A 14030-nucleotide genomic window follows, 5' to 3' on the forward strand; every position below is an offset into this window, starting at 1 on the left:
TACATGAAAAGGGACCACTGACAAGCTTTTTCTTGAGCTTTCAACCACATCTGACGTCTCCATCTCCTCTCTTTTGTTTCCTGTGGGTTTGAACTACATGTGACGTCGAAATGCTGAACATTTCTTTTTAGCGTGCAGAAAGTCTTCCCCTCTGGATATTCAGCTCTCTGAAACGTTCCCCTCAAATACATGCAAACATGAATACATAATGTTTATTTTATTTGCATCTATTCATACATTTTAAACACACTGATGTAGAGTATGAAAACAAAACCGTATAAAAAATATTTTGTTTGATTTCACAAATGCTATTTGTATAAATATATGAGGCTTTCCTCGCACACAGATCACTGTCCCTCTTCTGCAGACCACTCTTTGTATCCTCCTGCATAGTTACGTGCACTGAAACAGAAGACAGAGGGACACGTTTTAGAAAAATACAAACAAACAGGTCCCAAGTGTTTACAGGAGTTGTAAAAGCAAGATATGCTGTGTGTGTGTGTGTGTGTGTGTGTGTGTGTGTGTGTGTGTGTGTGTGTGTGTGTGTGTGTGTGTGTGTGTGTGTATAATTTACAACAATAACTTATTTACTTCACGTATCCAACTTCGTAGGCCTTCCCTGTGGCGACCGCCCCTCGCCTGCCCATCTGGCAGTGAAACACCAGCTCTGGCGCGTCCAACGGTGGCTTGGTTACGCCGTACTTGGCCTTGAATTCTTCTGGCCCCATTGCAAGAGCAGCCTCTACTGTATCAACTGCATGAATAAAGGGAGGAATAAAGGTAGGCAGAGAAATAGTTCAAGATTAAAGAGATGATGGTACACTGTGCACAACAACACACCCAGGAGAATGGTAAGTTTAGACGTAAAAGTAAATTAAACAGTTTAGACACTCTATGTATTTAACCATGATAGTCTTTTTTTTACCTCCATGTTATTAATTTAAAAGAAACTCACGTGGGATGTGAACGGATCCTTGAATACGTCCTTTATCCACTTCTTCTTTAGTGCGAACATCGACCAGAAGAAGATTCTGGCTCTTTCCCAGGAGTGCTTTCAGATCCTCATAGGAGATATCCTTGGTGACTGGCAATGAGAGAGGAAACACATGAAAGGCTTTGCAAAGTCTGATAAACCTTCGTTGAATACTCCCATAAAAGTGCGGCATTAACTTTTTAAACACACAGGTTATAGGCTTCAAGTGATAAAACAACCCGACAAGATTTTATTATTAACCATCATAGATGTATGCACCTGCACACTGAGGTACAAACAGCGCCATTATCACGGTTGTATCAATCTTTTGTTATGATCCACATCACATACAGTTTATTTTTCAGTGTTATTAAATGTTATTACACTCAGTTGTTGGTGCAACAGCAATCCCAGCCTCTTGAAACTTTACATAAACAGTATCCCACATAGTGAGGTATACAGATTTTGAATTTTGTGGGAAAGAAAGCGCTGGTACATGTAAGACATCTTGAGTTCAGGAATCAGAATCAAGAGAGCAAATCAGATTAAATTGGCATTTGGTTTGAAACGATTAACGATCAGGGTTCCCACACTTTCTTAAACCTCAAATTCAAGGACTTTCAAGGCCCATTCCCTCAAGTGTAAGGACCCAATGCAGAGTTGTTTGAAACACAGATCAAGGTTAATCCCGGTTACAACACTGATCATTTTTTTAGTGCGAACAAGCAGGTTTACAGAAGCTCACACGGTCATTAAAGGGGGGGTTGAATGTGTGAACACTTCTAAAATGTGTTGTGTTACAGTGACAGGGGTCTCTTGCCTTCTCTAACACAGCAAAAACATATATTGTGTAAGCTGAGTGATAGAAACAGAGACAGAACAAAACCTATCTGCTAACATTAAGTAAAAATAGACTTAAAATAACCTACATTTCTATACTTGCGCAAAATGTATTAATTAAACCGAGGTCTATTTGTCTTTTTTTTATTTATTTTTTTATATTTCAAAGACCTTGAATTCCCATATAAAAATGCAAAACCTATTAAGGATTTCAAGGACCCCTGGGAGCCATTCAGGACACACAGAGGCTACTTTTTGTTTTTATGCCCACCTCCACCTTCAGGGTACATTCTTCTCCAGAAGATTACTCCCACATGTTGGTACTCATACTTTCTTATCAGACCCCGTGTGTGTGTGTGTGTGTGTGTGTGTGTGTGTGTGTGTGTGTGTGTGTGTGTGTGTGTGTGTGTGTGTGTGTGTGTGTGTGTGTGTGTGTGTTAAATTATCTGCTGAGTCATTCTGAGTCATTAAGAAGTGAATAACTGCCACAACAAGGGATTATTTCTTCATTTAGAGAAATTGAGAAAATTTGGATGCGCGATAGTTATCAAAATGTAACAACTAGAGACCCGCTTTCAAGTTGCAGTTACAGTTAAGTGAAATTATATCTTCTCTCAGTGAGAAAAGTAAGAAAAACACTTACCTGAAGCTGCCATTCTGCTTGGATGAATGGTATTTACATACGTTGCTAAAAGGAAATACACCTCCTTCCGCATACTGTTTGGCGACATCTCATTGGCTTAGACTCCGAGGGAGGGCGGGACTTAGCTTGGAATTAGCCAATTAAATCATCTTTCCACTAGCCTTTCAAAATAAGTTGAAGGTGTAGTAAATTATGACAGACACATGCAGACAGAGAGGGTGATTCAGATGCTGTGAGGATAATGTAAAAAACATTAAGTTACAGGTAAAAGTCCTGCTTTCAAAATCTAACAAAGTAAACTAAACCAAAGTAGCATGTTAGTGATATATAAATACATATATTATAATATTTACATCAAATTATTCAATTATTATTATATTGAAATTTGAATATTGTAGCTGGTCGAGGTGGAGCTAATGTTAACAATGTTATATTCCATTTAATTATTTAATCTATATAAATCATCATTCATATTAACCATATTCTTAAAATGTATAATTTGTTTTGTATATAAAATCGTAATCTGAAAAGGAAAAAGTAACTCTGAAAATGTAGTGGAGATGTACTAAAACTATGTATCTCCACTACATAAAATGGAGAATGTACATAAAATAAACATAGAATGATTTTACTCAAATAAAACACAAATATTAGTCTGCATTCAGATGGTAAAATGTGAATAAATGAAAATAGAAACTAAAAAACAGTGTACATAGGCCCCTGCAGTCTCCAGATCTAAACCCAAATCAACACCTACATTTTGGGCCGACCGTTGTTCATTCCCTCCCTCCAGTAAAACTTCAGAAACTCGATGCAAAGGAACAAGATGTTCTTGCACCTGAAACATTATGTTGTTTCCCTCCATTCATTTATCACTCTGCTGTATGTTGTAACAGGCCTATGAAAAACCTTTCCAATAAAAGCAAAACTTCAACCTTTACACCGTTTTTTTATTAGAATAAGTTTTAGTTTATTACAAAAGTCAGTATTTATATCCTAAAAAAATATTTACAATTAAACTCAGCCATGATAAGATAAAATAACACTACAACAAACATACGAAATGTTTACTTGCCAGCAAATAAACCTGTAGTTCTAACAAAATATCAGATGACCCATTTGTTAGTGTTATTCAAAGACCCAATATGTTTACATGTTCCTTGAAACAGGAGTGTAAACAACTTCTTAACTCTAAATTACAACACCACCCCAGAAACTGTGTCTTTTGTTCATGAGTAAACTGTTGCCGTGCTCCCCGTCTCCAGGGCTCCGTTTGGCGTCGCAGCATGGGATGGACTGTCAATGCTGAACTAGACTGGATCACAGAGTCCCTTCTGTGCTGTAAGAAGGGTTCCCTAGTCCATCAGCAGAGTCTCTGTTTGCCTTTTTACGCATCTGATGCTTCCAGAGGATTACAGCTCCTATGATGAGAAGTAGAAGGAGGGCGACTCCTCCTCCAATAATTCCAGCCAACAGTTTATGGTCAGTAGATTCAGCAGGAGGGTCGTACCGCGTACAGGAGAATTCAGAGGGGATGCTGTGTCCTGCACTGTTCACCGCCTCCACACACACTTTGGTCCCAACTTCCAAAGATCCAACCAAACTTTGTCGCAAAGTGTCCCCAAGGTCCAGGGCTTCACTTCCTTCTATCACCACTCTGTACCCGGACACCACAGAAGATGGAGCGCACCACTTGACCTCTACCTTCCCTCTGTCCTCCCCTCTACGGACTGGCAGCAGCTCTTGGATGCGTGGTGCATGAGGAGGCTCATTGGCCCCGCTGACCCCAGGACAGAGGCACCCGGTCCTTAATGCAATCTGGCTGCAGGGCTCCTGATTCTCCAAGCAAGGGTTGTATTGGCAGAGTGTTTGCGGCTCCCGTTGGAGGAAGGTAGTCTTCACAGAGCGCACCACATCAGGAGAAGGGGTGTGGGTGTCAAGGTAGTCATCGTCATCGTAGTTATCATCTGAGCTCAAGCCGGTCACGAACATGATTCGTGACCTGGTTGCGGGAGGGGAAACAGAGGAAGCATGGGTGAAGAGGTGGGAGTGGAGGAGAGGCGAGGCACTCAGAAAAAGGAGAAGCGCCGCCAGGTTCCCTGATAGTGACCTCATCTCTGTGGACAGAAGTGACAAACGATGAGAATGACTCTAAGAATAGTGGTCAACGCGAAAATAATACTGAAAATATATTTAGATCACTGACACAGAAAAACAGTTTATTTAATCAGTCAGCCTAAGAGAGGAAATACATTATCAGTAGTCATTGCTTCTCTAGTAACTTTTTTCTATTAAGATTATGTCACAGATGAGAGTTAGGAGGAAGAATTTAAAGCGTAAATAATGTAGAATTAAGGAACTGAAATCCAGAAGCTGGAGTCAATGTAGTAGTGGTAAAAGCGTCAGAACATAGAAACCAAAATACAGAACTTGGTTACAATACCAGACAAAATAAGCAAGGCAATAAAGAACCATGGCAGTACTGAGGATAATATAGAACATATGGGATTTGAAGGTTTTCCCCCTTTTGACAGAAGACAGGAATAGTCTGTTGAGACTTAAAACAAAGTTCTCTGGCCTGTTAGGGCTATTTTAACAAAGTTTATGGCTTGGAAATGGCTCTGTAATCAAGCATTTGCGGCGTTCTAGTTCCTGTAAACAGCTTTAGATAAATAAATGCTGATTGCTGGAAGATTTACAACTTTTGGGGTGACCAGCACTTCCAATTTCTCCTGGCGCCGAGCCACATGAGTTCTGTGGGAAACTCAGAACTGAAGAACAAATGTATTCTCACTTTTACTCCGATAAGATATTTTCTCATGCCTTTAAATGTAACTGATGACCAAACCATTTCAGTACCTTGCATGTGATGAACACACACACACGCACACACACACACACACACACACACATACATATATATAGTGATAAAAACTGACTTATTAAATTCAATTTATATTTCACATATAAGTTAAGTTCAGCTGTACCTGTTGGATGCTGGTGGATATATTTCAGGTCTCTCTTGTTCCCACGCTGTCTGTTCTCACCGTAGACTCACTACACTCTTCTGCTCTCACCGTTTTAAGTTGTTTCTCTCAAACTCTCCCCTCCTCCTCAAGCACCCCGTCATTTTCTCCCCCTCAGTGCCTCTCCCTCCCACTTTACTCTTTCATGCTCTGCCTCTCTCTGTCTTTCTTCACATCTTGTCTCCTTCTCTTTCTCAACCCCCAACCAGTTGTTGTTGTTGCTCTTTTCTTTTTTGTTTCTTCTATTTCTTTGTTTGGAATTTTTGTGTGAATGCGTGGCCGAGGGGGGATTACAGTCACCATGTGCCTGCGTTCTGCTCAGCATATTAATGTGCTGGGAAGCAGCAGGAGGCAGGCTTGTGCTTGTTGCAGTATGTGTTTGTGCAATCTGTAGGTGTAGCTGCCTGTTTTTGATTACCTCTTTATAAGAAACAAACTTCCTGCACACTCTGTAGGTGTTTTTCTGGAAACCAACAGGACATAGGGTCACTTTAGTGTGTGTATGTGTACCTTTGAGCGCGGGGAGTGAAGAATGCATGCATGTGTGTTTATTATAACGACCCCCCTCCATCTCTTGTAGCCCCCATTGCGACAAGCTGGAGGGGAACCATCAAGGCTTTCTTCTCTCTCGTCCTTTTATGGGGTAAAGCTGGCAAAGAGGGCGAGTTCTTTCTTATTCCAAATGCCTGCATCGCACTGATGAGAGGAAAAGTACCAGGGCAGGAGGCTCCTTCTTACCCAACTTCAAAACTCAAAGGATTTGCTCGACCTACGCCACCACAAATCCTGACAACCTTTATCTTAAAACAAATGGCTTAATTGAAATTTGAGTTGAGTCTGCTTATTGTTAAGAACATGTGCATACAAGGGACTTTCAGAAAGCAAACCACAGTTAAAAGAGGTTGTGAGAGAGTGCACTAGTTATGTTCACATGAGGGTAATGTTATTTAATAATATGTTCACAAGAAAAGGGAGTGAGTGCACGGACACAATAAATCATTTGGAGGTGAACAAACACTGAAGACTGACTTAAATGTATAGCCACTTGAATTATACAGCAGGAAATAAAGTATTTATTTATGTACTGTTTTTATAGAAAGTTTTATATACTTATTTGGCAGACACTGTACAATGTCTGAGTTGTGTACACAAATATATTACTGTTGAAAGATTAAGATTGAATGTGAAAGAATCTAAACCCACTTAATCGTACGTTTGTAACTGACATTTATAGCTTTGGATCATACCTTGATGAAGCACATGTCAATAGAATATAATAGAAATACTTTATTGGTTTATTAGGTTCATTATAATAATAAAAAAAAATAAAGAAACAGTCTATATAAAGATAAATTATAACAATGAACATTAACACTGAATATAAATAATGAATCAAATAGAGTAAGGTATACATATGTACATTTAAGTATACAATCAAGTAAATAGTTCACTCTTCTTGAACTTGTTGCAATATGCTCTGATTGAAACACTATTACTTGCTTAAAGGGACTATGAGTCATGAAAGAAGAAGCTCTCCGTAACTAGTTCATTTTAAAAGTCTGCGGTTCATTAGGGAGGTCCTGGTGATGAAGCTGAAGTTCTGAGGTACTTGGGATTGATCGTAAATGGTTGTGCGTGGGTGTAAAATCTCCTTTGTTCCCTGTGTAATAATTCTGCATTCTAAATTCAAATTTGCAAATCTGAATTTAGAAGTTTAGATATTCCTTGTTGTAGTATTTTGTATTATAATTTTCTGTATATTTCATGCAAAGGAAACATTTTGGGGCTTCTTGTTCACTGTTGTTTTCGTTTTGTGCATCAAAATGATCTTTTCTCCGGGCTAGATTACACACGGCCGTCTTCTGCTTTGAGTCTGAAATCTCTCTCTCTCTCTCTCTCTCTCTCTCTCTGTCTCTCTCTTTCTCTCTCTCTCTCTCTCTATATATATATATATATATATATATAATTCATCTCCCCCCGGTCAGGTAAGGAACAGTGGAAACACTGTGTCCTGAGAAAATGTCACTTTATATCACTTTATATCATCACTGCATCACTTTATTTAGTTGTACTGTAACTTACTTCAGTAAGAAATGCTGCTACACTGTTATCACTTATCATCACTTATCACTTATTTAGTTTGTACTTATTTTATTCCAATATGCTGCTAAACTGCACGGTGCGAATTGTTGTATATTGTATATACCTACGTTCAACCACAATGTCTGTTGCATTCTGTCACATTTAGTTAATGGTTTGATTTATTTGATGTTAGCTTTATTTTGCTTTGATTATGTTAGCTTATTGTTACTCTGATCCTTTCCCATCTTAGTATTGAAACTTTTGCACAATAATTTCTCTCGGGATAAAAAAAGCTTCTTGAATCTTGAATCTTGAATCAGACGGGAAAAAAATGGAAGTAGAAATGAACTTCCTGGAGCAGTACCACATGTTTAACTAATCATACTTTTATAAGGAACAATAGTTCCCAGGAAAAATCAAATATTGCCCTCTTTCAAGACAGAAATATCTCAACGACCATTAAATGTATTACATAGAATTTGGTATTTATTATATATCATAATGCAACACACTTTGGTGAATGCATATAGATGTGGATCAAAGAGGAGGGTTTTCCTCAAGATTACCCTCATATCTACAGTTTTTCCAGGTTGTTTTGGCTGTATGAGACAACAATCTCTTCAAGCCTCGCCTGTCCCCCCTTTCTGCAACGTCAGGAGCTGATAAGTTTCAACAACCTGCCTGTAACTGGATGGTACAGGTTGCTGTGACTTATCAGATGTCTAAGTGATTCATTTCAACATTTATTCCCGAACGAGAGAATCAAAGTTTTTTCTAACACAACAGTCATTATACAGTATCATCCAGCTGCAAATGGTCATTTTCCAGTGTAAAGCTGGTAAAATTCTAATTGCAATAAGTTTACAATGAGTTCATTAAGTCTCATTGACTATGTTGTTGTATTTTCTGTTTGTTGTTTACTGTGGATTGATGTCAGGACCAAGCACTGGACCAAATTATTTTTCCTGGTATGGAATAATAAAGTTGATCTGAATCTGATATTGTATATAACAATATAACAATTTTACACTCAGTATAATTTGCGAGTGCTGTCAAATCTCCCCAGTCTACTGGACGGGGAAAGCAGTGAAACATATTTTAGCCACCTAAAAAAAAAAAAATCTGTTTAAGCATAATCAAGTGCAATAAAGGCATGTTCTGCATGGTAAAACAACTGTTTGGTGGCTTTGATAAGAGCATATATAGCGGCTTCAGTTCATCCGCTTAAACTTAAACAGGGCTGTCTGATGGCAAGGAAGAGCTGTGAAAATATATATTATGTGTACCCTTACAGGCTGCTCTCAATCCCAGTTTGTATGATATCGTACGAAAAGTTATGCACAAAATTGTTTGTGTATTTCACGTATTTATAGCCTAGTTAGAAGTGAATGCCGTGCATTCTACATATTAAAAAAACAGGATTTTCACTTGGGCGACCAGTGTTCATGTCCCGGTACTACTAAGCCTCACAACAACATTATGTCTAATCCTAAACAACTGTTTAACCCAAATCGTCATCTTTTGTTTCCTAAACTAAACGAAACGTAACGTCATCCATTTCCGGTCATTAAATAGGACGTCATTTTTCGTAAGATATCATACAAATTTGGTGCATTACTCCTGTAAGATATCCTACAAACTTGTTGATGATATGTATTCTCATCAACAAACATTGATTTTTTTTTTGCTAAAAAGGATCAGTACAGTAAAGTACATTAACTTCTGTGCCTGTCCTTCTGCCGGCTTCTCCAAACTGGGAGCGTGCCTACTGCCATCTACTGTGGGTAATAGACTGACTATGGGTAAAAACCTCATACAACCCACTTAAAAAAATCAGAAACAGTCTTTTTTTAACAAAGTTTCAATTACAAAAACCCCCACAACTGTAACATCTGTAATTTGTGGGGACATGGGATTGTGTTGAATTAGTCAGTGATCAATACAGCTGTTAATATTTTATGACTGAACCACCGGAAGAGACATTTGAAACACTTTGATAAGCTCATATGCTATTTTTACGAGTGAGCTCACACTTATGTGCGAGTTACATCAGAAAACTTGTTCTCTCTTAAGGAAAGAGGACAAGAAAGAGGAGAAGACAAACAAATAGGCTATGAACTGTTTACAGAGACCACCAACCATCTGGTTTTTTTTCAGATTGATTTTGTTCTTCTCTTGTACTTTGCCTCTGTTACATCCTTATCTTTTATCAGAGATAAAAACAAAAGGACTGTTCAGTAAGACTCATGCTCATGGGCAGGTTTTGTCAACCCCTGATCAATGTCTGTAGACTACAGTCATCTTTCGGGTGAAACCAAGCAGAGCCCAGCACAGCAGGGGAGACATAACATGATGAGTGAAGTTGTCCCAGTGTTCACATTACAACTGTCAGATAGTTTTTTATGCAGTGACGGGCCAGCGTGCTCAAGTCTTGTTCAAACTGTGTCTCCAAAGCCAGGGAGGAATAAAGGAAGCCACTGTGAGTCATACTATTCTGAATAATGACTATCCAGGCAGAGCATTTTCCCTCTCCCACCACTACAGCCTGTCAGAGCATGCTGATGGACATGCAAGACAACCTGCACGTAGGCGATCCCTACCGGTGTCGTCATCATCCGATTGTAGATAGGGTCACAATTTCATCAGAGCGCAGTAACGTCTTACCGACACAGCATAACTCTTATCATTTAAATCATTTAAGGCAGGAATTCCCCTGCCTGTTTGTGCAATGTCTGTTTAGCAAGTTAAAACAAAATCACTTTCACATACTCGCTCAAGTCAGGCTCCAGTCCTCAAGAGTGTGACTTTATCAAACTCAGAAATGTGTGGGCCTCTCACAGATGCTCATTCCCTCTCCTACCCACACCTCTCTAAGGAGTTGAAGTATTCCAGTTTAAACAGGAAGCACTACTATTGGCTATAGCCCCATCACCTTTGCCCTCCGCTTCATACAAAAGGAATCCCAGGGTAAGTATTGTAACCAGACTCTCTGAAGTTGTGTCAAATGCTATTTTTGGCCTTTTTAAAATATGCTATGGAGCCAGAGTGAGTGGGCTACATGCAGTCTAACAGATCCTCCATAGGCTAATTGGAAACCGACGTCATGTGCATCACATGTGATGATGTAGCAACGCCATCTGATGACAGGGTCCCACATTCTTGCCCCTGCTGCCTGTTTGTGTGATTATTGAAAGAGCGGGCTGGTTATCACAGAAAACATCCTACAGCACGCGAAGTTCAGCTTTATTAAATCCACCCTGCTTAAGTGACTCTCCATGGATGTTGATGGACATCGTTAGTGGAAAACTCAGATATTTATTTAACTCATGTTTATTTTGATTGGATTTAGCGGTGATACTATGGCAACATCACATGTTGATATGTCTCAGGTGTTCTCCAATGACGACTCAAATAGGTTACACAATATAACAAATACAAAGCTTGAGTGGAAAGTGGGCATGTTGAATGTACTAGATAGATAATAGAATATTTACAGTTTATACTGAAGTGTGGGTCTGGTGGTCTAACACACACACACACACACACACACACACACACAAACACACACACACACACACACACACACACACACACACACACACACACACACACACACACACACACACACACACACACACACACACACATACTGTTAAACTACAGTTTTAAATGTTATGTATTTGACCCCATGGACCTTTCATCTTAAAATATATTACTCTTTTTCAATTTTAAAAATGTTTAAACTTTCACTTATTAGATTTCCTTTAATGAAGACAATGGGTAATTATGTCAACTGACTATAATAATAGAGTAATATAGGAACACACAGTGAATAAATTACTTTTTTCTTTAACTTAGTATTATAACCAATAATGACATATTTGATGTTAAGGGTCAAAATTGACCCGTATGGATTTATGCTAGGGGTAAAATGTTTAAACTTTAATTTGCTCAAGATAGCAAATTCAAAGAACATGAACAAGAGCAAGTTTCTCTTAAATTGAACATTGGTTCTTGTGTGTGTGTGTGTGTGTGTGTGTGTGTGTGTGTGTGTGTGTGTGTGTGTAAGGTGGGGGGAAAATTGAGCCAAATTTGATCTACAGAGCAACTAACAACTTATGCAGCCAGTATTCTCTACCCGAAACACCACAGATGTCCCTTTTTTTAGAGACCTTTACAATTGAATTTACTTAAATGTTAAAAGAAAAATCGTTTGTGTTAAAATAGCTCTTCCTGAGGATATCATGAAGCCTTGTTCCGATATAAAAAAAAGTAAATGGTACGTTTTACACAACTCAAATTGAAAACGGCTGTATATTAAACATGGCAATAATTTGTTAAATAACATCTGCCTGCAACCTGTGGCATCATAATCAAGTAACAGGGGCACTGACTCACCCACATCACCGGATCGATGCCTCATGTGGTTCTCAACTGTATTTAAACAACAGGCCTTTTTTCCCAGCAGACATTTTATAACATTAATGTATGGAAGTAAATCTGTTCTGTTGAAGTGAGCCAGCATGCACAATATCAGGACCCTTGAAACTGAAGCAGCTAAAAGGAATTCAGCCATAATTAATTTTACGTTCTGAAATAGACCAGAACAACCACAAATAAATTAGCCATGTTGAGTCAATGAAGCGTAACATATTATGAAACTCTTTCTTGTCAACTTCACTGACTATCAAATGTTAGGTAACTTCCAACCTGAACAAACACCCTTCAATGGAGTTATAGCCCCACTTAGTGGTGAACAAATGTCTTTGTCCATTTGTCCATGATCCAAAAAGATCGAAATTGCGTGTGTATCTTTAGGAAAGAAATGACAGTGGTTAGTGCTTATTTTAGGTGATCTAAGTGAATCTAATGGAGTGGTAATAAGGCTGATCTGAATAATTCTTTGTGTCAGAAATGGTCTCCAAACACACAAGACCAAAATGGCAGAGAGTGGTTAACACTATTTAACATTCTTAACCCTGATATTTCAAACATAGAGTTGACGTTTCCAAGATTACAATGCACTCTCTGCTGCAGCTGATGTTCTTGTTGTTTGCACACTTGAAAACTCTGTTCAGTGTAATTATCTCACATTAATTATCTCCTGGGCCTGGGGACTCTCTCTCACTTCATAACAATGACACAGCACATGTTTTGTTTGGAAGCTGGAAGGTTGACCTACATGTTTAGAAACCAAAAACAAGCAGCTTGATTTTAAATTGATGTTTTTTTTGACAGTGGAAGCAGCATTTTGATGTTTTACTTATAAAATAAAAAACTACAGTTACATACTTAGGCAGAATTTTGAGATGTGACATGTTTTTCACTAAGTATTTATATTAAAACCACATTTAGATCTTTCATCTAAATGTAGTACAACCCCCAAAAATTGAAGAATTGCGCAAGTACATCATATAACAACACCATAAGTAAGTACGCCACACATACATCAACTTTATGTACAGTGTTGAGATAACTTTTGTTATAATTTGGCACTAAAAACAAAATTGAATCAAATACGCAGAACTGCTTCAATCGCCTCCAAACAATCACACAGGTGTTTTCAGTTATTCTGGCTGATTATACCTCTGCTCAATAACAATAATAAAGGTGAAAATTTTCTTCCTTAACAGGTGCAACAAAGCTATCAGAAGACTCTGAAAGATGTCAGTTCGTCATAGTATACACACCCACACAGCCCTGAGAGGATGCCTTATCAACCAGATTAACAGAATACACACCACGAGTGTTCAGAGGCTTTAAGAAGAAGGAGATAAATATGAAGAACATGTACTGTTTACTTCACTGCTCTTGTCTGACAACGGCTCATTTCAATAAAAATACATATAAAACATATGATCAGCTCACTAAATATGATTAATCATATAGATAAAACCACCAACTACAGAAGTGAAATGCTCCTTATGCATTTAGCCATTAGTAATAATATTAACACAATGATATGAGGCTGCAACTAAACATTATTTTCACTGTAGATTAATTTATCGAATATTTTCTCTATTCATCTATAAGTTGTTTGGTGTATAAAAGCAGTGTTTCCCAAAGCTCATGGTGATGTTGTCAAATGTCGTTGTTTACTGTCACAGAGGAGTGAAAAACAGAAAATATTCACATTCAAGTAGCTGGAATAAGAGAATTTCTAAAAATAAAAAAAATACCTGAACCGATAAATCAACTATTAAAATAGTTGCCAATTGGTTTGATAGTTGACAATCATTAACCTATACAGCTCTACAGTGATGTAATGTATGTAACAATAATATTATAATAGCCTAATTATAAACAACTCAAGTGAGCATTTTACTTGTAATGGGAATACTTTTACACTGACACTATGGTGAAAAATCTGAATACTTCCTCCACCACTGCTCAGTATATCAGATACATTAGAGTAAAAAGTATCATACCCGTTTGATATCTATTGACTTAGAAGTAATCTATAAAG

At 38.1% G+C, this 14030-nt stretch overlaps 1 protein-coding gene across 1 annotated transcript; it reads right to left on the minus strand.

Annotated features, from left to right (window-relative positions):
• Positions 1-204: 204 nt before the first annotated feature.
• Positions 205-2494, minus strand: tstd1 (thiosulfate sulfurtransferase like domain containing 1). Its single transcript, XM_083915868.1, has 4 exons — positions 2457-2494; positions 956-1084; positions 592-754; positions 205-402 (listed from the first exon to the last, which is right to left on the minus strand). Exons 1-4 carry the CDS (start codon positions 2467-2469, stop codon positions 348-350), a joined length of 360 nt encoding a protein of 119 aa, XP_083771994.1. The 5' UTR covers positions 2470-2494; the 3' UTR covers positions 205-347.
• Positions 2495-14030: the final 11536 nt, after the last annotated feature.

This window comes from Echiichthys vipera (assembly GCF_963691815.1).
Source record: "Echiichthys vipera genome assembly, chromosome: 6".
In the NCBI taxonomy this organism is placed as follows: Eukaryota; Metazoa; Chordata; class Actinopteri; order Perciformes; family Trachinidae; genus Echiichthys; species Echiichthys vipera.